Source organism: Bombyx mandarina, chromosome 01 (assembly GCF_030267445.1).
Source record: "Bombyx mandarina strain Sakado chromosome 01, ASM3026744v2".
NCBI classification, from domain to species: Eukaryota; Metazoa; Arthropoda; class Insecta; order Lepidoptera; family Bombycidae; genus Bombyx; species Bombyx mandarina.
Window position 1 is genome coordinate 4999652 of NC_143208.1, and position 25668 is coordinate 5025319.

Sequence of the window (25668 nt, forward strand, 5' to 3'; positions counted from 1 at the left end):
GGCACATACTGGTGGTAATATCGTTGTGGGCGCATTTCGACCCGCCGCCGCACGAGATGAAGTTTTGTGATTTTAGTTGCAGCAGCCAAAGTGTTAATAAATATACCCTGAGTTTCTCCTTGTTTCTTGTACCTTGAGATTGATTGAAGAGGCTAATGTCCAGCAGTGGACAGTTATAGGCTGAGATGTTTCCAATGTGATATTCTTGCAGATTTTGATATTTTTTATTTTTATTGCCCTTTTAGGCAGACGAGCATACGGCTCACCTGATGGTCAGTGGTTACCGTCGCCCATGGGCCTCAGTAATACCAGGGATAGAGCCAGGCTGCTGCTTACCGCTAGATCACTAGAGAAGCTATATTTCGTAATGGGTGTGAAGCCATGTCGTTATATAAACGTCTCTATTTTATACCAGAGCTAGGAATAAATGTAAATTTATAAATTTACTTCTTGATATGACATACAGACTGCATACACTACGTACTTCGAAATTAATGAAAAAACTGTAAAATCTTTTTTATTTATAATTTTGTGCTAAAAAATGTTAGTTTGAATGCTTTGCTCATTAAAATTAAATTTGATATTCTGCGAAACTTAAATCAAAACTAATTCATAATTAGAGCCGAGCCTTTTTTGTGAAAGACTACACGCGTCAGACACTCCGCTAATTAAAACAACATAGTATGTTTCGTTAAAACTTAGAGTTCACGAATAAAGTCTAACTGAAAATTTTAAATTTTACTTCTTCACACCCTACGGCATCTTTCTAATTAGAGAGCTAGTTATATGCAGAGCATCGTCTGCATCAATTATTCGCAATTGAGGGTGAAGACGTTAAACTCTGAGATGAATTCAATGTATTTTTGATTAGGCAGCGGCTCTTACGTCTTTTTTTTTACAATCTTTGGTGATCTTTTTCGTTCAAAGAGCCTGTGAATATTTCGATGCCTCCAATGAACACTACTCTAACTAAAAATTTTGAAATTTTCGGTTTTCACGCAAATTGCTTCACTATTTTAAAAGTATTACAAATCATTATTGATGGGGTTCGAAGCAAGAGTAAATCAGCTAGTTACACAAAAAAAACACATAAATATATCCGCAATAATAAAGATTTTATCAACTTTTTTCATTTAAACGCTCCTCCTGTAAACCTACGAATTTGGAGTTAGAGTAGTGTTTATTGGAGGCATCGATTTGATCATTGTGTCATTTTCTTTATTTAACTGTAACAAAGATAGCGTCAGTGCGATTCTGATCCACGTTACATATCGCTTATCTATTTTAGGTCGCAACTGTTTAAGGCATATTTCAAAAGCCTTGTCTAAAATGCGGAAGTAGATAGTTTCTGTTCTTTTAAATAGAATAAAAATGGCTTTATCGAAACATGAAATAAAACAAAAAACTTTGAATGTCTATGAACAAAGAGAACTAGTGCAACAACATTTTTTCTTAAAGAGAACACTTTGAAAAACTGTTTCCCAACGCTACATACGGAATCAATAATAAAATAATCAATTTATTTGTATATATACATACCTGAATAATGTTTGATTTAATGTATTTTTTATGCATAATTTAAAAACATAGTAACATTCTGCACTCCTTCTCTACATTCTCTATAAGTGTGGGAAATTTCATACTCCTCCGTTCGCGCAATTTTCGTAAAATGGGGTACAAAGTTTTTGCTTCACGTATTAATATATAGATGTCTCAAGACAGATAGCGTTCATTATATCCTTTAGACCAAGTGGACCGTGAGATCGTCCACACATCTACGTGACAAGAAATATAACACAAAATTTTGTTATCTTATACCTTTAAACGAGCAATTCTTGTATATATATATATATGTAATCTGAATCTCGAAAACGGGTCCAACGATTTTCATAAAATTTAGTATACAGGGGATTTTGAGGGCGATAAATCGGTCTAGCTACGATTTATTTTCAGAAAATGTCGTTTTATTCGTGTTTTCAATAATCAACCCTTCCCGACATCTATTGGCGAATAAAAATACTATTTTTCTTATTTGAGAGCAACTAACCGCTTTAAAGACACAATAAGATGGTCATCATCTAGTAATTTAATAAACCTTATTATTTATAAACTAAACATTACCTAAAAAAAGTCCACTTTCTTCCCATATGATCAAGAACAATTAGATTATCACCTGTCCTTTTAACGGAAAAAATAACACACGAAAAAGTCAAAGCCAATGACAAAGTAAATCGTATTTAAAATACGTCAGTCAGAGGTCGCTAAAGGTTTTGATTGTGTGCACTCGATTATCGCCCCGGAATGTGTCCGGCACGTTTCCACAACAAGCCGAATGGTCAATTTGCATCTGAAATGAAAGGGGGATACGAGTTCGGCCCAATAAAAGTGCACTCGATAACTCTCTCGTGATGTCCTCGTTACGGGGAAAATGCTTTATCATAACGGACTTTAGAATTGCGATATTTGTATCAGCGTGTACGCGAGTGATTCCGAGTGCTGTTACGTTTTTCATTTTCTTTTTGGTTTTGCGCTGTTTGCCTGTGTACGTTTGCTTAGGTCGTTATCGTGTGTATAAAGTAAACATAAAATATAAATTTGAAGATCTATTTTACATTAGAATATTTAAAAAATCTTTGAGGAAAGTACGGTTATGCCTTTTAATAGATTGTGACGTACGTATTAAACCCGTAGACGCTTTTATGTGAATCTTGAGACAGGTCCAATTCTCAACTCCTTCGCAATATCGGCTAATCCACATTTGCATCGTGATTGTGAAGCAATTTAGTGGTAACACCGCCCCTCCCCGGGCAAGTCTCAAAACACCCCCTACGGCCAGGACTGAAGGTACTATACAACGTAAATTAAGGCGAATTTTAGTACCTGTAGCTAGATAGTACAAAGGAGCTGAGATATGAGTAGATCGAGAGTTACCGATAATAGTCAAACCGCTAGTTTTCACGTAAAATTCCGTGACCGCGGGCCTAAAGCAGCTTCTAAGATATAAACTTTGTAGAATCTTGTTTCATTTTAATTTAAAAAGTATTCAACACAAAAGTGCCACACTAATGTAGAAAGTGTGTATCTATTTTACAGTTCATTAACTGCATCAGCCTGTGGCCTTACTTCACGTTAAAAATAGATAAGTCGACAATCCGTACTTAAACGATCCAAGGTAACAGAGATTAGTAGTCGGTATTTACAACCACATAAAAGTCATCCAGTTGATGCGAGCATTAAGCAGAAGCGATCTTTATGCAGAACATTGATATAATAGAAAAAAATGTTGTACAGTTTACAATTAATAATTGTCCTACTGTCAAACCTTTATTTTTGTTTCATGTTCTATTTTTTTAATATTATTAATGATGGAATTACATAAGGAAATATTTAAGTTTATATGTTCATTCTTCTTCTTAAAATGAAATTTAGTAGATTGTAGGAATTATTTTTAAAATCTTAGAAAAATATATAATTTTATTGCCAAATCTATTATTATGTTTTTGGTTGATCTAAATATTGAGGCTGTGATGGTATTATCTACAGCATCCGATAATCACTGAACACAAAGTGCTAAGCTCTGAGCTGTCAGGAACGGAAACGAAAAATCGGATAACAAAAAAAAAACACCTCGGAAATTTTCGGAAATTTTCAATAATTAATCAAACCGACTTGATCCGCAAAAAATACCTTTTCAAAGTTATCGACCGACAGCTCGACAGTTCTTGAATGTATTTATTAATTATGTCTTATCAATGTAAGTTCGTGACCGGCTTGTTTCCTTACATCTATTTATAGTAGAGTAGGACGATACCGTTTCATTGGAACATTGTTATTCAGAGCAACAGATCGAACATTTGGTAGAAATAGAATACTTTAACCACATTACCAGAAAGGATGACCGAAACTTGGAGAAGGTAATGGTTACTGGCAAAGTGTACGGGAAAAGACCATGATGTAGAAGCCCGATACGTTGGACTGACCAGATCAGCACTACTCTTGACATCGCATTCCACGATGCTCTACATTCTGCGGCAAATAGGAACAAATCGTCTTCTCGCATTAAAACTGTATAATTTCAAAACTTACTAATTTTACAGGAGAGTGTTTTAAAGGTTCAACATGTAATATTTTTAATATTAATGATATTTGGTACATTTATTTTTTATTTTTTACCAGTTACATTATCTGTCTTTTAAAGTAAGTTAAAATTATGTATTAATTTTGTTAATAGTAGTCGAAACATAAGTACAACTAAAAAAATATATTAAACAACGCTCTTTTGACAGTATCTATGAGAAAAATACTGGTGATACCAAATGTTTCCACATATTGACTCAATTTCGAATATTTTTAGAAATTGTGCACTTTTAATGCGTAAAGACGAAATGAGGTATAGTGATTTAAAATCAAATCTTGTTGCGAGAAAGTTGTCACGACTCTCAAGCATTAAGGAAACCGAAGCGAGGAAGAAAGGCAGAATGTCTGTGTACTGTGTAACACACGAGTTGCTATTCATGTGATATTGTCTGTTCAGTGTAATACGATCGATCATCTTAGCAAGCAATAACGCTCACTGCACACTTATACATATAAAATTGCACTTGAATCGAAACAATAGTCATTCAATAACCTGTTTCCGCGGAAATCGTATGCAGTCCTCGCGACCGTAACATTCAACATTAACCTTTAATATTCATAGCATAGAACATTCGTGCGGATTGTGTGTATTGAAGTCAGTTAATAAAATTCAGACTTATTATCGATAAACATTCACTGCACCCTCGCTCTGTGCTCGAACATTGTTTATGATAGTTTACGGACACTTATAAATAATAATAATAAACATTTTATACGGACAGCCGATATACAATTATTCGTCATCATCATCATTCTCCTGTCCTTTTCTCAGTCACTTAGGGTCGGCGCAACATGTTTTCTTCTTCCATACTCTTCTACCATTTACCATTTCTTCGCTCACTCCCTTCTTACACATATCGTCTTTCACGCAATCCATCCATTTCTTCTTAGGTCTACCTGTTATATAAAATTATTTTTATACCAATATACAATATTTCTCATACTACTGCACTTATACCGATACATATGTATTTTACAAAATTCGTCGCGTATTTGGTGAGATGCTTCTTTAATTTCTGTAAGTCCGTTTGCCAATTGGCAAAAGCCTCACCTAACCTGCTCCATCCTGATCTTTCTCTCTCTAGCTACTCTACTCCGTGCTATGCCTGTAACATGCCTGATATAATTGTCCCATCAACCAACAAAAAGTTGTCTGCCTCTTTTCCTCTTTCATTGCCTTGGCTACCAATGTGTAGTTATGGACTCTTAACGCTGCTTAATAATATTATGGCCATCAACTTGTTCACTTATCAACGACAAGAAATAAACAAATAATAGTGCTCTATATGTCGCTCTTGCTGTTTTTTTTTATAAAAGCGTTGTTTAACCTTTAGGAAGTTTGATTTTCTATAAAAGCCTATTTTGTTAGTTTTTTAAACTATTATTAAATTTATGTTTCTTTTTTTAGTTGAATTTAAATTTTTTCAATTTTTTTATTCAAATTTTTTTTCTATTGATTTGTCATCGGTCCTTAATAAGTATACCAAATTTTGAGTTAATCCGACGTTTTGAAAGGGGTCAAAATCATGTTCAAATATTCCGTTACAAACATACATACGTCTGAAGCTAATAAAAGCGTATTAAAAAAGTGTAGTCAGCACCCTTATTAGTGTAAATATTGATTCCAAATTAAATTAACAGTATCAATATAACAATATAAATTTATTTTGTTAATGGCGTTGGTCAGGATTTAAGCCGCTTGCACATCTGCAAGGTGTTCAACGGCTGACCGCTAACTGTAGGTATGAACCGCAAATGCAATTCGGTATAAATTCATACAGACCAGTAATAACGCATGTCGTCTGAAACTGCGGTTGGGCGACACAGCCGCTGCGGTCTGCGCGCCCGTTCTTGGGTTTGTATACACACCTTTATTAAGAAAGTGTTGGTATAAACAAATTCGTTATTATTCGTTAATTCGTTCGTAATATTGTTCGTTATTAAGTAGTATAACATATTATGGCTCTTTGGTCCAGGAACATTTTTAAAATTCAAATATTTTTTTGTTTTTATTGCTTGGATTAAGGCGTTAAGTGGTTACTGGAGCCCATAGACATCTACAACGGAAATACGCCACCCACCTTGAGATATAAGTTCTAAGGTCTCAAGTATAGTTACAACGGCTGCCCCACCCTTCAAGCCGAAACGCATTACTGCTTCACGGCAGAAATAGGCGGGGCGGTGGTACCTACCCGCGCGAACTCACAAGAGGTCCTACTACCAGTAATTACGCAAATAATAATTTAAATTAAATGAAATAGTCCGGCATGTATTATTTACTCATTTGAGACTTCTAATTACATAGAGTTATTTCTCAAAATATACTCATACCAGGTTATTCAGAAACAAGTCAGTTTCTGTAACCGGTCTTTTTTTTATCTATATAACTATATATATAAAAATGAATTACTGTTCGTTAATCTCACTAAGACTTGAGAACGGCTGGACCGATTTGGCTAATTGCGGTCTTCAATTATTTGTGGAAGTCCAGAGAAGGTTTAAAAGGTAGATAAATATGAAAATGCTCGGAATTAAATAAAAATAACAATTTTGTTTTCCCTTTGATATGTCCCCACGGACCCCCATCGGATGGATTCCTTTTGTTTGTTTTAAGTTTATTTCATACAAAAGTTTAGGTATTTTATTTATCGATTGAGGTACTACGAAGTCTGCCTGGTCAGCTAGTTAATAATAAAGTAGGTATTTACTTTAGAATTCTGTTGTTCCATATATCGTGTAATTATTAATGAATTATTAGTATTTAAAAAAAACGATAAAACGAAATTGGCCTTCACGTCATTAAATCATTGGGCTCCAGTTAATATACCTGATGGGTATGAGAGCATTGAGATCAAATACTTTACTTTACTTTTAAAAACTACGCTTACCGAAAATCTTGTACCGTAAATACTTAATGCATGTTGAACTCATTCTAAGTGTTACTCTAGTAGAAATTCAATTTCTTTTAAACGTTATTTAGAAAATTTTAATATAGCTGATGCCGCTGCCGGTAAAGATATAAAATTTAAGGACGCTTGAGATAATATTAACTTGTTACGTAACACTTTAGAATTTGGTACCATGATTGCTACGATTTAATTATTTCTTCTGAACTATTTGCCGTTTTAATTTTAGTGAAGTTTGATTTTAACATTTTTATGTTTTGCTATTACTACTAGTGGACATGTATACTTACAGTAAAAGCTAGTTCCTCAGTTCAAGGTTGTTCAGTGAGCTATAGAAATAGCAATGCTCGGAGCTTTTCTGAAAGTTGAAATTCTTCTTCTTCTCAGTCACACACTCTTGGCGGAGTGGTCGTGAGTTCTCCATCTCTCTCTATTTATGGCGATACGTGTGCGTTCAGTAATGGAACACTTAGTAGATGACTTAATCAAGTCTGTCCACCTTGTAGATGATTGGCCGCGAGAACGTTGACCGTCTACTCTTCTTTGAACTATTAATAATTGCAATGAGCTTTCAGTACGGATGTTATGTCCAAACATATCCAAACAAATTTGAAATTAGAAATGAGGTAATTCAATAGGTATATAAAGTCATTGACATAGCTCAGAGCAAGTTGAAGTGGCAAAGTGGCAATGGCAACTACACATACATCCATACGTATGCTATGACATGGGGCGTCCCCTGGCCAGGCGGAACGACGATTCGAGAAGGGAGGCCGGCAGGAAATTTTTTTGGAGAGCCGAATACTGGGATCTGTGACGTAAGCTACGATTACGTCACACTGATTACGAATACGTGGCCAAAGAAAAAAACATTCAATGTCTCCAAGCAGTACCCATATAAGAACAGCTCCATCAGGACCTCTGAATACCAAATCTAGCAAAGATATTAATTTCGACCGAGCCGGTACAGAGCTGTGGGTTATTAGATCAATAAGGAATTTTATCTCAGGAGTATACAATTAATACCGTTTGTTTGAAATTCGGAGGGTCATGCCGCTTTACTGGCAGGTGAGAAGTAAGGCAATTAATTGTACGGATTAAGAAATCTCATTTGTGATTATCATATATTATTACGTTTATGAATTATTTTTCCATATTATGATGTGTATTTTTTGTCTTAAACTAAAATATGTTTCGATATTAATTGCTTTTTTATTTAACATACGAAAAAAAAAAATTAGTGGATTTTTTTTAACGCAATATAAGAAAATCATTCGTAAACTAATAAAAAAAATTGTTTAATAGAGCCCCTAACTAGTTCAGAGTTGTACAGTGCGAGTTTCTTAACGTTCTCGATAGCGTACAAGTTAACTCAAATTTTTATGCAATTGGAACGTTTGTCTACGTTTGGCGCTAGGGGCGCTGTTCCAACTGCATACAAATTTGGCTTAACTTTTACGCAATGGAGAACGGTAAAAAGCTCGCACTAAGCACACAGAGTCTCATTCCAGAGCCAAATAGTTGAATAACGCAATACTACTTCGTTAATCCATTATTCAACTATTCGTAATGAAAGCCGAGTATCGAAAAGGTATCGACATAGCATAGTGTCAGATCCTAGCTGTCAAACTTGGGAATCGTAAAGAAAATGGTATTTGTCTAACAAAAAGCCTGACGCAAAATGAGCGAGCAACGATACGAGCTGAACGGAGTTATCGATTTCATCTTCTTGTTTTTCGATTTAAATATGTTTAGACCCAAACCGCTTGAGACATGAGGTCGAAGTCTCAATTTTTGTTATATAACGAGTTTTCCGCACCTCAAACCGGAACTCTGTTTCGTGGTATAAATAAACAGGTTCATTGAAATAGCATTTATCGATAATTTTGTTTATCAAAATGGCTGTGTGATGATTAGCATTTATATCATATTTTAGAAGCATATGCAAGCACATATGTATATAGTCTCCATATGCGCAGAGAATACGATGTGTTTCTGATCAAAAGTTACTGATTGTAAAACTTTACTCGGACTGTTATCAATGGAAGTGAGGTCCGATAGTTCGCTAAAGATAAATATATCTATCTAAATATTATGCTTTCAAGTTGAATTCTGCGAATTGTAGGTGTTGCTGCTGGACCAGATATCCATAAAAATTGACAGCTTTTACTTTACAATATCTTAAAAAGGGCCAACTGAAATTATTTTTCATTTTTTTCAACTTGGACGTCATGTTAGATAAATATTAGGTGCCAAAGTAAACTCTACCAAAAATAGCTACAGTCCTGAGAAGAAAAAGCAAAATAAAACTATAAAGGATTAAAAAAAATCTTAATAACATAATTTTAAGTGCCATCACATGCCATATGCCATAGACATGCCATATAACATATTCGTTAAAAAAAATTAGTTCTATGAATAATAATTCTAGAATAACTTGTTGAATAGAGCTTAAAGAGCAAACGTCAAAGCAACCTCTTTAGCTGTTGGTATTTAAAAAAATCAAAGAATCTGTGAAAATCTTTAAAGTAAGCACGCACATTAAATTCTAAAAAATTGAGATGCTAAAGTTAAATTCAGTTGAAAAATGAATTGTTTAAAGTTTGTCTTCGCTAGATCATCAATGGACCGTCCGTACACGAGCCATGAGCGCATAAGATTTAACAAAAAGAGGAAACACGATGCTGCCCAATTTCACAGTAATAAGAATACAAGAATAAAAAACCTTGTGTAACTCAAATTTACTTGTTGTTCGCATAAAGCCACGTGCTTCGCAAGAACAATTCGGTGCGAAAATACACTTTTTGAAAATGTATTCATTTAGCGGAACTTTACGCGCTTATTTCTCCCGAGTTCGGTAGATAAGAAGAAACCAAAAAAAAGTTACAAAATAAAATTAAAAAACAAACTCTATATAAAAACAAAACACGAGTTGCAGTACGACTAAGGTACAAGCGTCCGAGGGCGTAGGGCTTCCCGTTATTCACGTTGATGAATCCTGTAAAATAAGTCTGGTAACTTTATTTTCAAGGCTTTGCGTTTCGGTTAACTGTAATTGAATTCTGTAGTTCATTCTCGATTTGCGCTAAGCGCGCTAATCTCTCCCGGGGCGGTCTTGTTTAATCGTTTCTTGTTATTGAATTAGGCCGCATAGACAGTTGTCTTCGTTGACAGCTATTGCTGCTTATTACACGGAGCGAAGTTTCGAATAAAAACGTTATGCTAGAGCTATTCATTGCATAGTATTTTAATAAAAAGAACTGTAGTTTGAGTGATAAGTCGAAGTGCAATGTGTGCTAAGTTAATAATATTAAGCGGCGCTCAGAAATGTAGCTGTGGTAGGGTTTTCGAGAAGTATCTCGGTTAGTATATTCGTGATTATATCAAATTACATTTAATAGTTAAATTATTGTGATATTCACTCAGAACTGTTTAATATCAGAACGCTAACCTTCTGTTTCTGGATTTTGTAATGATTGCTAAATTTTGTAATAGTATCGAATGCAAGAACAAATAATAAATAATGTGAGACCCAAAACCCGGATATACCGAGCGCGATTACGACTTAGTGCATGTGGTGTCAGTCTAGAATAGCACTAATAATTAGCACCACAACCGTCTCTTCCCAGGAGAGTCGTGAAAGGCGACTGTGAGTTACATTGCAGACTGCGCAGCAGCTTTATGTATTATATATACTAGTGTAATGGTTTTAATTTACTGGTGGGCCTTTTGTAAGCTTGCACACGAGTAAGTAACACAGTATTTCTTTGAGTTCAGAGTTTCAGCAGTTTGAATCGTGAGTCGCTATTAAACAATTGAGACTTCGAGCTCATGTCTCAAAGTCTGGGTAGTAGAAGTTGCGGTGTTTAGAGGCTGCGGTAACCACTTAGGATCAGACGAGTCGTAAACTCATTCACAAATTTACGTAACAGCAAAAAAGAAGTGACCCGTATCACACAACAAATAATTGATGTTTCGCGCACATTAACCATTGAGCAGTCGCTGTTTTTTTTTATTGCCCTTGCACGCATACGAGCATACGGCCCACCTGGTGGTGAGTGGTTACCGTCGCCCATGGATTTTAGCAATGCTGTATTACAAAACATTCAATTTGTCGAACGTGTTAACGGGTGCCGCTCTCGTACATTTTGAGTTGAGTTCACCGGCAGTTTTTGGGTCACGTACAGCGTAATCTTATTCCGCTTCGTACCGTGCGAACTGCAATAGGATTAACGGCTAGAGCAAACAGCTTTCGAATGTTTTTTTTTATATCACTCCGTTTTATTTCACGCTACGTTTTATCCGTGTAATGCTTATTGACAGATAGACATATCAACGAACTGTCGTATGGTAATACGTAGGATTGTAGGTATATAGAGAGTGAAAAGTTTGAAACAAAACGTCACTCGGGGGTTTATGGAAAATAAATAATAGTTTAAAAAAACTAACAAAATACGCTTTTATAGAAAATCCAACTAAAAATAGAAAAAATGATTTTATTGTAAAAAAGCGTGAGGTGCTTTTCAGGATATTATCAAAATATCCCTTCTACTCATATCTGTTCATAAAATATTTATAACTGCTGATACCACGCACAGCACGCTTTTTTTACAATAAAATCATTGTTTCTTACACCATTTTTAATTCAAATTTATAAAAAATTATTTTTCATTTTTTGGTAGAATTTCAATTTTTGAATTTTTTTAAATATTGAATTGTCATCGGTCCTTAATCAGTATACCAAATTTTGAGTCAATCAGACGTTTTGAAGGGGGTCAAAATCATGTTCAAAGATCACGTTACAAACATACATACGTCTGAAGCTAATAAAATCGTATTAAAAAGACTTAATTACTTATCGTGTAAGTAATTTCATATTGCATGATCTCGTAATAAAATGGCACCGACGTGGACGTCGCTTGGGCTTTGTGCGTTTTTTGCTGATTATCTTCGTAGAAAAGACGAACGATTCTGTCGTGACGGGAATCACTAATACCTTTTAGTTTCTTGTAACTCTAAGTCTTGGTAAACTTAAGTCATAGCTTCAAATTAAATGAGAGAAACACAGTTTAAAGTCACAGGTTTGATATTGATATTTCAGAATTTCCCTTTACTTGAGAGCATGCTCAAAATAAATTAAGTGAACATTTTGATTCTTGAAAGCAAAATTTCACTGAGCTAAATTTAGTGCTTTACGATGTAAATTAGACAAAAGCAAGGCGTACGTTTTTTTTTCTTTTCGATTCCTCTTATACTCGTTGCTTTCCGTATCCGAATGGCAAAATCATGGCGTTAAAAAATCGCCTGTCAAAGCCTTCTTCAATAAAGTGTTAAGAAATTGTTAGAACTCTAAATTTACTTTTTCTACGGAACCCCTAGAGCGCTTTTCCTGATGCACTTGCTCAGTTTTCAGTGTCAATCCACATACGCTCGACGACTTTATTGGCTTCATAAACTTTCGTATAATAAAACAACTGCAAATCGTAATCCTCTCCACGTTGTCCTACATTCAAATCACTGCGTGTTAGCGACACATTGGATGGTTGATTACAACGAAATGCCGTATTAAGCTGAATGTATCAATAACCATTGATTTGTTTTACATATACTAGCTGTTCCCTTTATCTTCTAGATAATATCTAACGCTCCATGTGACTTCTACCACTAACTTTATTTTTGACATTAACAATAACCAATTAATAAACATATATTCAAATCAAATATTGATCGTTTCATTGGTCTAAAGCTTACTATACCTTACGTCTTTTAATTCATAGTCTGGGTGTAATAATTTTTGCCTCGTACTTATTCATATTTTACATTCTTATCACACTAATATCACACCACAACACTATAGCTCGAAACTGTTGGAGTGTCTAAATGTATCCCAATCTATACATACATAATTGCTTGTCCTGACTGACTGATTGATTCATTAACGTCGAGCCTAAGTCGCGTTAACTGCAAACATTAAATTTTGGTTTTTCATACCTTTAATATCTATCTATTATTTATTTTATGCCTATAGGAATAAAATAAGCGATGGCCATTTGCTTGTCATTTTCAAAGTAAGCCTGCTTCTGATTAGAACATGCATTTCACATACTTTTTTTTTTTTTTTTTTTTTTTTTTTTTTTTTTTTTTTTTTTTTTTTTCATATACTAAAAAGCGTTCTTCAGATTGTTACCCCTTACAGGTTTAGTATTGTATTAGGCAGGTATTTAAAGTTTGTATGTGATTTTCGACGCGTTTGATGAAAGAAGCGTGAAATCGAATATTAAAAGTTTACTACAAAAAGTTAGGTTATTGAATTTAGTCCGTAGTAAATTAACAAATACAAAGAATATTTGGTATAAAGTCATCTGTAATCTGCTTAAAGAAGTTAATAATAATTTGCTACCATTTTTTTGAATGTAGAACATAAATACCTTTCTTTACATACTTTTTATTTAACAGAACACAATTATGTATTTCAATAGAATCGGAATAAAAAATTTCTCAACTATCGAATGTCCAGGTAAAATCCTCGTAAAAGTGCAATTTATGGCGTATTACTGTAACAAACAAAGATTTGCAGATACAAACCTGTGTACAAGACAGTGTTATTACAAGAATATTTTGTGTAATTGCAACAGGAATATATTGATGTAAACTGTATTATATACTAGTATACTTGAGACCACTAAAACTGTCTTTATGTTTACTAGCATATACTCTGGATACATCGTAGGCATATCATTTATCATTTACGTCACGTACACTAGCAGATACAGTGTATAAACGGAAACCAGCCTTCCGACTAGTTCAATTCAATGAAAGGTAGGTAACAGATAGCTCTCGGCCTTTCAGAGTGCACAGCGGTAAGCAAGGCAGGCAATCTGCCTAATACATGTCACTCAATACCCGAGTAGTGCATTGGTTTACCGTAGATCTCGTTACACAAATCCGTGTATCTGTCCAAGCGTGGTTTGAGGGTCTGTTCTCTCGACAGACGAGAGCCCAGTGGACCCGTTACGCTTCGACTAACACGAGCGTAAGTTTGCATGAGCAAAATAGGTCGATATTACTTATCTCTAAATATAAAAATAAATTGGTGTTCGTTAGTCTCGCTACAACTCGAGAACGGCTGAACTGATTTGGCTAATTTTAGTCTTAAATTATTTGTGGAAGTCCAGAGAAGGTTTAAAAGGTAGATAAATGCTCGGAATTAAATAAAATAACAATTTTGTTTTTCCTTTGATGTGTTGATTACTCGTGAGGCTTATAACATCTGAAATGATACTGAATGACAACCACGACCGTTCTGATAAGAGTGATACGACCAGGGAGAAGATTGAACGTGTTCTTATCACGACTTTAACATGAATTCTCTGTTTTGGAGCTGTTGCAAGCGCCATGATTACGGGGACACTCTACCTAATAGGGCTTATAAAGCTTAGAACAATGTGATATCTTTACTCCGATTAAGTAGAATAGTACGCCATGCATATTATGGTAGATACAAAAGCGAAGCCAGAATAAGTTGGAATATATTATATGAAAAAAGAACGTTTCAAGATATCACCGAAATATTACATAAATTATAGGCCTGTCTAATATACCAGTATTTGCTTTTACGACACCAGACCTTTGTTGTCATTCATGATGGTTTAAAAGCATATCAAACGAGATTTTCTTAACTGAATTTTGCTACTACGGATTTATTTTTTTAAGTTTCGTTTTATTTTCACAATTTTCGCACTTATTTTCTTCAGGGTATCAGTATCATGATACCGGATAATTCTCAAGCGATTAAAATATTGCAGTTTGTGATTTTTATTGTGTATAGCTTTGTGATAAAACGGATTCCAAATTACATAGCATAAATTCCTATATTTATTATGCAGTTGCTACTAGAGTTGAAAAATTTCTAATTAGTTTTTTGGAAAATATATGTTATAAAGTATATTTTTGGAAAAAATAAATATCATCTACATACTGAATCGCAACTGTGACTTCACTCGGCTTATGTGTCGATTCCAGTCACCGCAAAATAGCAAAACGTTATTTTGGTGTCGGTCAAGAATGAAGTACTATCTATATAAATCTTTCTTTTATTCTTTTTTCTTTTCTTTCGCTTTTATTCGAAATCTGATAGTAAAAAATCAAAATATCATTTCAATCATCATCATTTCATCAGGTTCATGAATAAATTAATAAGTTTTTCGTATTTTCTTACCGAGGTCGCTGAAAAATTAAGAATAAAAGAATTTGATGTAAAACTTCGTTATAGTTTTCATTAAAAAGTTGCAGGTCTTAAAAGACGGTCGCTAGTGTTTTATAAAATAAGAGTAAACATCACGATTAAATTTAATATCAAAAAAGTTTCGGTGCCCGAATCGCGTGAAAGCAAAAACAAGTTGTTTATTTATCTTATGAAATGAAAATGTTCGGAAAACTCACGTTCCGCAGTTCGAAACGGCTTTGTACAGTTTTAAAAGGTATGAAGTGCGTCGTATCTGACGTGTTTACATTTCGAGGCTCTGATTCCACGTCAAATATACATAGTTCAAAACCAATCCTATTTATTTTTTCGACTATTTCGAAAAATAAATCATGTTTTTTAATTCTTTAAATTTTTTTTTATTGCTTAGATGTGTGGACGAGCTCACAGCCCACCTGGTGTTAAGTGGTTACTGGAGCCCATAGACATCTACAACGTAAATGCGCCATACACCTCGAGATATAAGTTCTAAGGTCTCAGTATAGTTACAACGGCTGCCCCACCCTTCAAGCCGAAACGCATTACTGCTTCACGGCAGAAATAGGCAGGGTGGTGGTACCTACCCGTGCGAACTTACAAGTGGTCCTACCACCAGTAAAAATTTAAGTATTTTTTTTGTTTCGCTTAAATTGTTACTTTTACTTCGATTCGATTTTATAAAGAATTGTATGTTTGTATGTTTTATAAAGGCTTTAAAGCTGCTCAAGTTACGACATCAAATTGAAGCTCTGATTGTTTTGAAAGAATGTTAATATTGTAGTACAGCCATCATTTCGTCAGTTATAAAGGTACACCTAAAGCATACTGTTTGATAGCTTCGTGTAAGGTTAGGTGGTGACCAGTACTAGCAAGTACGAGCTTACAATGGGCTGATCAGATGAAAGAATACTTCGACAACATTCAAAGCGATTGAGGTCGCATATTAGCATGTTTTAATGTATGGCCAGACAAACTGTTCCTCGTTCTATTAAATGATGTGCTGTGCCTTTTCTAAATTACACTCTTATTTATTATAAGAAAAAGCAACGTTTATTAAAATATATCATTATCATAATGATAAGAATTTTATTAAACAAGTAAATAAAATAAAAAAACAAAAAAGTAAATAATAATAGTATATAAGTCAATTTTGTTGCGTTGTAGTAAACGAGCGTGGACTGTATTTATTGTTTTTGAGATATTGTCCTTAAATGACAAATTAATTATTTAAAATCGATGCGTCGCCCTTGGCGTATGGATTTAAAAGAGAAATAGTGTCATGGCGGACGTCGCTCGCTGACATTTTGACGTTCAGAAATTAAACATAATTTTGCAGTTCGTATAACAAATACATAATTGACAAGCTAATTAAGTTGATAGTTTTTGAGAATATTTTGTTTTTTAAATGTAACTATTATTATTTACGCAGCGTGGGCCGCGATGCCGCGGTGCTACATGGTGAAGAAAGGCACCCAGCGGCACGCCGGGCCTCCGCCCCGTAGCCCCACTGAAGCATGCGTCGCGCCGCCCTGCTACAGTCCAACAGAACATGCCGCACACACAGGTAAAAATATAAATATATAAGATAGCATTACTTTGTGTTGTTTGACAATGGAGTATCAAAAACATAACTAAAACTACTTTTACGGTCTAATTTCACGGTTTTTACTCTTATTATATCATTTCCGACATTTCGAATATTTTAGGCACATAGTACACGGCGTATTTTAAGCGCGCAGCCGACGCGCAGATGACGCTCTTCAAACGAGGTTCGAACCTTGTAGCCCTAAGCACACGCGGTGATCGTGAAGCGCGCGTCTACTACGCTACTGCGCCTCTACAGCTCTCGGATAGATGCGTTGTAGTCGCTCGTAGCTTCTACGTTTTGATCTGATCAGTTCAGTTGTACAATTGAGTCGGTGCGACGACCAGAGTGTGCGCCCCTCCTCTCCTCCTACACCCCTTTGTATGCACGTGCTTGTATCGTAAAAATCTGCGTCTACGGCCCAAACGACGCGCGTTCCTGAAACACACGTCATTTGCGCGTCCACTTCGATAAAGCGGCACGACATGAGAACCTTCTCATCGTGGCCGCCGGTAACGACATTCCCGATCCTACGGACAGAATGGAAAGCAGTCGACGTCGCCCTAAAACACGTCATTTCGGATCCTTCCGATCCACTAACGGTGCTTTTAGGTACCTCAAGCACCGGTCATCGTTCTCGTCGAACCCGTCGCTTGCAATGAAGGGCTCGACGAGTAAATTCATCCTCAGACACAGCCCACTGAGTTTCACGCCGGATCTTCTCAGTGGGTCGCGTTTCCGATTCGGTGGTAGATTCAGCGAAGCACGGCTCTTGCTAGGGCCAGTGTTAGCAACGTCGTCAGATTTGAGTCCCGTGAGCTCACCTACTAGTTAAGGTTATGCTGAAATAGCCCCTCAAGGCTCTCAGCTTAGCTAGGAAAAAAAGTTCGCACGTCTAAAATAGGCCTTGTGCTAAAGGGCCTTATAGTTTTCGTGGTCACGGACGACTAAAATGTTGTTCTTCGACATTTCAATGCTGTATTAACTACCATCTATTTTTCTACTTGATTCTGAACTTTTGCGTTTCATGTCACATTGGAATAGTATGAGTAGTTTTAATTATGTCTATGACTCACGAAATAGTATAATAAGTGTTTGTATGCAACACGTTGTGGGACATCATTCACCATGTTTTCGCTCACACAAACCTCATCACACTCATACACTCTTATTTGGCTGTGTTTGCTTTTACTGATTGATTAGCTTTTGATCGTGTGAATTGAATAGCGTGTATTAGAGGTCACTGACATAGGCTCGTTGAATGGACCCTCGTATCGCCCCAGACTACAGATTTGGTAGGCTACCTAAGTTGAATTCTTTGTCTGCTCATAACAAAAGAGGACGTAGCCAATTTGGTAGTTCAAATTCATTACAGGGTGTTTATTTTATTGACAGGAGCTGTAACTGAAAACATACTTTATTTCTTATTGAAAATGATTGCTTCGAACGTGACATGAAAGTGTTGTAGCTAAAGTTCGATGTCAAAGTTAATTTTTAGAATTTTTTTAGGCCAATGATATTTTTTCTTCTTTATGCCACTAGGTGGGCTCGGCACAGCGAATTTTTTTTATTACATTCTCTTGATTATTTTTTTATTCAATTTATAATAATTGTTTTTATTAAATTATGTTTATCAAAAATAATTTTATTACATTAAATTATAAAAAATTATGATAAAATTCAAGGCCAATGATATTGAAATTACAATATTCGCTACTGATTATAATTGTTCAAGTAATCAAAATGTTGGAACGTTTGAAACATTTAAATTGGTTGATTCGAAACAATAATCGAAAGCATCGTACCGTCGACGCGTCTATTAGAAAATTAATGCACATCAGGACACAGGATGGGTTGCAGAATTAGTCGAGCATTTCAATTTCCCAATTTCTCGGTTCGGAGCGTCACGTAGGTGTAGTACGGCTGTCGGAGGCTACACGTCCATTAATTCGGACGTATAAACACCGATATTACTGGACGGCGAAATATTCGAACAGGTAGGCAGAAATTTCAGTCAAAAATTGATTTTATTAAAAAAAATCATACCCGCACAATTATAATTTGCGTAATTACTGGTGATAGGACCTCTTGTGAGTCCGCATGGGTAAGTACCACCAACCTGCCTATTTCAGCTGTGAAGCAGTAATGCGTTTTGGTTTGAAAGGTGGGGTAGCCGTTGTAACTATATTGAGACCATAGAAGTATTTTTTTTGCTTGGGCAGGCAGACGAGCATCCGACCCACATGATGGTAAGTGGTTACCGTCGCTCATGGACGTTGGCAATGCCAGGAGCAGAGCCAAGCCACTGCCTACCCCTTAATACTTGCCACAAGCCTTGTTTGAAGAAGGACATGTCATAGCGCTCGGGAAACACCGTGGAGAGGAGCTCATTCCAAAGCCGGATGGTGGATGAACGCAGCGGCTCCAAGTAGTATGGATTAATTCTACTCCGGTGGCGGCCGGTGCGATGGTAAAAACGAGATGATAGTATCATCTCAAACAATTCCTCAGAGCACTCCTCATGAAACATACGATATCTCAAGGTGGGTGGCGGCATTTACGTTATAGATATCTATGGGCTCCGGTAGCTATTTAACACCAGGAAGGCTGTGAGTTCGTCCACTCATAATGCAATAAAAAAAAACTCGTCGCCGCATGTTTTGCAATACCCCGACACTGACTGCGTTTCCGAAGGTGTGATCACATATCAGATGGAGTTATTACGTATCGGGGAACAGATTAAAAACTGCAACTGCATTCGTCAGTTTGCGTAGAAATGCAGATACGTCGTTCGAGCATCAAGTAAAACGTTTCATGAAAGTTTAAAATTATTATAAAGCTTCTTCGCGTGTAATAAATATTAAAAGTAGACCAAATAAAATAATAATATAGAATTCTAAAGCTCTGACTGTATTACAAAGCCTGAAAACAATCAAAATACAAAGCCAGATATATATTTTGGAAGGCAACGCTGACAGGAATACTAATATGCTGTGCATTTAAACAAACGATAATGGTTGTCTGAAACAGAGTATGAAACAAAGGGATGCACAACGACGACACAAATTATTTTTGCAATCGTTTGACATTCCACAGTTCTGAATTTTGAAAACGGAATTTTGTATTACGACTATTATTTAACACGAGGACATATATAATAAATTAAAATGGATATTAATAACCTGGAGTGTCACACTTTGGCAGCTTTGGCAACAAAAAAAATAGCTATTATTTCAGTATTATTCTGGAAATAAATAAATATGTCAAAAACAGTATTGATTGATTTTTAAATTAGAGTCATGTTATTTAACAATAATTAAATGTAGTCGTATTATTACAAACTAGCGACCCGCCCTCGCTTCGCTTCGGAAACATTAAAACACACATGAAACAAAAAAAAAAAAAAAAAGTAGCCTATGTTCATCAGGGACAATGTCGGCTTCTAATGGAAAAATATTTTTTCAAATCGGTCCAGTAGTTTCGGAGCCTATTCGAAACAAACAAACAAACAAATATTTCCTCTTTATAATATTATTAGTATTAGTATAGACATACATTAATTATTCACAAATCAAAACGCCGTGTTCACATTTAAACAAAAATAGTCCAGTTAATTTACTCGAAAATATTAATTACATTTTCCGCGAACAATTTGTATGCTTCCGACTTCTTTAAAATATTTTTATTAAGTTTAAATATGAACAATTATCAAATTCAGATGAAATAAACGTTTATAAATTCATATTAAAATTATAATTTATCGGACAAGGAACTCCGGTAATAACCACGCGTAAGATAACTTTTTCTTTGAAAGCAAGCTTTGATACGGAATCTGTGTGTGCAGGATCTCAAAGAACTTCAGTTTCCGTTAGCGCCGGTGTATTATAATTTAATAATAAAACTTTAGCTGTTCACGTGGGTGTTCATTAATTAGTATCGAATTTGTAGACATGATATACAAGGCAACGTCGAGGAACTTGTTAATTCAAACTTTGACTCGCTAGTTCGCTGGCTTCTGACTTATACTGTACTGTACCGACTCTAAAATAATGTACAAAATAGATAATTAATTTGTATAGTTCATATTCTTCGGTTTATTTGTGATCTAATAATGTCTTGAGCTGAATTCAAAATGAAAATTATGGATAATGTTTCAAACACGGTACGGTTACGGTAGGCAGCGGCTTGGCTCTGCCCCTGGCATTGCTGAAGTCCATGGGCGACGGTAACCACTCACCATCAGGTGGGCCGTATGCTCGTCTGCCTACAAGGGCAATAAAAAAAAAAAAAAAAAAACAATTTTCGGATTGCTGTCTCAGTTATGTACGTTAATATTTGGAAAGAATGCTTTATGTTGTTTAGTTTGATAAGTATATTAAAACTATATTAGGTTAATCTACAATGATCAAAAATAAATTAATTAAGATTATTCCCACATATTTTCATATGAATGTTACAAAAATGAACTGAACCTGGTTAAAGATTTTCCGCTGACAGGCAATATACAACAGAAAATCTAGTTTTATCAGATTTCACAATGGCGTTTCGATTGAAATGGAATTCTCTAGGTAGTCTCGTGGTTGGAATTCCAATACAATGCAATGGGGAAAATAGTATTGTATTCCGCAGAGAGTAGAGATAGCAATGTCGTCAGCAAAAATCTTGACATGACATAGCACCTGAATTTCTCTGTGATTTGATTGTCATAGTTTTCTAGTGGAGATTATAATTTAAAAAATGCATTCGTAATTTAAACCATAAGCAAATTTGATAAGCCGTAATTTTACAATTAAACCATATGTAAATTTTATAAGTTGAGATCGAGAAATCAGCAATATGAAAACAAAATTCAATTTCGACATTGAGGTGGAGAGAGAATAGTAATTACTGAAATATACTCAAAGAAAAGACACCGATAGACCAAACTTTTTTTTTCTAAATGATCGCTGCGAAAACCTGTTACGGATAAACGAACGATGGATCGAGAAAATTAAAATTATTCTTTATTTACTCTTTAATTAATTGTCGTCATTAATGTTACTGTTTTGAGAAAACAGCTCTACAGCTTAATAATTGGAGGTGCAGTGAAATTACCTTGTTACAATTATTGTATTACTGGAATACTTAATGACAGCAAATGCCTAGTTTTAAATTTGTTTTCAATGAGTAAAATACAATTAGGCACGTCTGAAGGTGGGCGCTGGAAGTCACGTTAATATCCATGTGCTCTGGTGACCTTTATATCAGTTGTGTCAGTGGGCTGTGAGTTTGTTCATCCATCAACAAAGAAAAGCATCTACATACGTCTTAAAAGTGATATTTTTAACTTTTGATGAGTGTTTACGCGAATTATGCTGCCGTTTTTTTATTTATTGCACACAAATGTTTTTATTCATGATTAGACTGTGTCTATGTATGTCGGATGAAATGACATGGCAAAATTGAAGACGCTGCTTTAATTGAACACGTCATTGATGGTATTCCAGATTTAACGTCCAACAAGATTACTATTATGCTTTTAATATGAAGGACTTTCATAAAATTTAAATGTATAATGACTTAAAAAAGTTAAGAACCAAACTATCGTGTTATAATCATGCCTCAACTAGCCACCCAATTCAACAATTGAAGGCCTAATTTACACAACCAGTTCAGCGGATTTAATGAAGCCATGGATATCCTAAGAATCTCATTCGTCCGGGTTAGATAATTAACATAATTTCGATGATGACCAGAATACGACAATAGAAAAAAGGCGTGACAGTGATGTCATAAAAGAGTTGTGGTCAAATGAAGATTTAAGAACGAAGACTGTTTATTTTGTGCTTAATATTAAAAAGGTGACGAAAAATGCTATGTTCCAATTAATTGCCATAGATGCTACTTAAATGTTTAAATAACAAATCGAGATATCGTTCGATGCCAACTTATAAATGTTACATAGAAGTATAGCTGCCTGGCTCAGCTATAGCTAGCTGTACGAAGTAGACAGAAACAGAGCTGATTTCCAGTCTCCCTAGTTTCCCTTTGGTGTTCTGTGTGAAATAGACTGTATATACATATAATACTAATGTAATATATAGTGAATATTATGTAATTAAATCATTTATATACTCATAACCATGTGTAAACGTTTATTAGGATTATTTTGTTCAGGACCTTCACAGAGGCTTTTTAGAATAGAAAACACGTAATTTATCTAAAACTTCAATTGAGAAACCATCTTCTAAGCGCGTGGCCCATGTTCACATAGGACATTATACGGCCTTTGACTTTTACTGAACTTTGGTGTTTAGTTTTGAATTTGACTGATGTAGCTCGTGACCTTTTTTCGGTGCTGTATAAGGCTACAACGGCGTCAAATTACTTACGTTTGTTACGATCTGTTGATAAATATTCGAACTTCAAACAAATAGAGTATCAATACTGAGAAAATATAATTGTATTTATGAACGACAACAAGAGCTTTGTTTGTAAAGATCACTCAATAGAATGAAAAGGAAATAGCTAGGAGATGTTTTCTTTGCTACCGTAGCGAGTAGGAAGCATCTGCGTAGGTTGTTTCTAAATAGGGAATGGAAAATTCAATGAACGATTGAGAACGGAAATGGTTTATTGACAATATATTGATGTCGTTGAATAGGCAATCTGTCGATTACTCGACGTCGTTAGCGGAATTGAACCACGAATCTGTCTACTCCAAATTAATCGAATAGAGCTCGCCTCACGAAAATCGATTACAACGTAATACGTCAACTCTAATTATGGCTTGAACACCATTGTAAAGCGCAAACAAATGACGTATTAATTAAGCGCTACATTTTATACAATACTACATCGAAAATTTTAGTCATATTTGTATTTTCGAATATATAAATTTTCGGAAAAGTATTCCGTTTGTTGATGTCGGGAATAAAAAAATGAGTCAGTTGATTTATATTAGGAGTTGAAGTATGAAATTGCCGATTTACATAAAAAAATTGAAATTTGTTTTTTTTTTTCATTTAACATATTTGTTTAATCAAAATATCTACTATTATTATCTATACATTGCTGCCATCTAATAGAAAGATCATTTATCTCTTTGCGATAGAGCTCTGGTGATCTAGGTACTACAAATTGTGTGAAAGCATTTTGTACTGCCTCCCGGAAAGAAAACTTTTTATCACGTAGAAAATTGTCCAATTCACGAAAAAAATGGTAGTCCTTTGTAGCAAAGTCTGGCGAATACGGAAGGTGACGAATGGGCTCTAATTGCAGTTCCTGTAGAGTTAAAACGGCTCCTCGTGCTGTATGAGGTCTCGCGTTATCATGGAGCAATAATGGTGAAGACCGATTCATGAGTCGGGGCTGTTTCACTACAAGTTTTGCTATCATTGTTTGAAGTTCGGCACAGTAGATATCTGCCGCTATTGTTTGACCAGATCGGAGAAAGCTATAGTGAATAACACAATTTTTCATACTTTTTATTTTATTTATTTGACGCAAATAAGTCAATATTGTTGGTAAGGTAATGTTAAACCATGACGCTAACTCCTGGGTAGTTATGCTCGGATCGGCTTCCATCATCTCTTTCAATTCATTATTATTAACATGTGTGGGCGATCTTCCACGTGGTTCGTTCTTCAAATCAAAATTTCCATCACGAAAGCGTTTAAACCAAAATCGCACGGTGCGTTCATTAGCAGTCCCCTCTCCAAACGCAACATTGATATAGCGAGCTGCTTCTGCAGCGTTAGTTCCGCGTCGGAACTCGTATTCAAAAATCACCCGAATTTTCCAAGTATCCATCTTTCTTGTCTAAGCTGAATAAACAAAACAACTGAGAGTCGATAATCGAATGTTGCATTTTTTAAAAGAATAACTTCATAGGTACCATCTGAAAAAAGATTCACTCAAAAATCTCAAACCATGAAGGTTCTATGTGAGTTCGAAGTACCTATTACAATAGAACGGCAATTTCATACTTTAACCCCTATTATTTGAACTCTTTAACCCCTATTATATTTTGAACTTCTAGATAGGAAAGTGGTGGCGTCAGTAGTGAGCGATGCAACTGTCTCTTTTTTCTGTGGATAAACAATAAACTTATTGCGTATCAGAACTATAATACGTAAGTTTTATATTTTTGGTCCATAATTTTCTTCGATTTTCGTGGGACGCGGACACAATTAAGACCGCTTCTACGGCTTAGTACCGCTTTTATTATTTTTGACGTTTCGAACACTTGACACTTTTCGTGGTCACGGATGACTCGGTCAGCTTTAATAAAATTTTTGGTTTGTTTTTATTTTCATGAGATTTTATTCGTTACGAGTAATTTTGATGCGTGATCATAAAATAGTGGCGACCTACGCGAAAACACAGTGCCTTTGCATAACTTTTACATAAAATCATAATTCTATTCTATTTTTAATTTACCAATTCAAAAAAGATAATTTAAATTAACACGACGAGAAATTATGTCGGTTAAGGGCTGGTTCACGAGTGCGAGCCCGAACAGGAAATATTTTCAAGAGGGAATATTCTCGTCTAGTGTATGGAAACTTTATAAGTTTCATTTCATTAAAAGTGTGCGTGACCTGATGTTTTTAAAACGCTTCCGAATCGTATATTCAAAGTATTTTTACACTTACACATTAGTGTTTTACACTTAGTTACACTTAGTGTTTTTTCTTGCCTTACCTATTCGTTAGTGGTCTAAACGGCTATTCTAGCTTCTCGCGGACGGGTAGGTGAGCTCGCTGGATCGGAATCGCGACCCGCTAAAAAGATCCAGCGAGAAACTCGGTGGGCTA

At 35.2% G+C, this 25668-nt stretch overlaps 1 protein-coding gene across 1 annotated transcript in view; it reads left to right on the top strand.

Annotated features, from left to right (window-relative positions):
* LOC114245744 (uncharacterized) overlaps positions 1-25668 on the top strand; it is a 129394-nt gene that overhangs the window by 64792 nt on the left and 38934 nt on the right. The window contains exon 2 of the mRNA XM_028178016.2: positions 16715-16849. Within this exon, the coding sequence (XP_028033817.1) occupies positions 16726-16849 (124 nt within the window). The 5' untranslated portion in view covers positions 16715-16725. The remainder of the gene's footprint in view (positions 1-16714; positions 16850-25668) is intronic.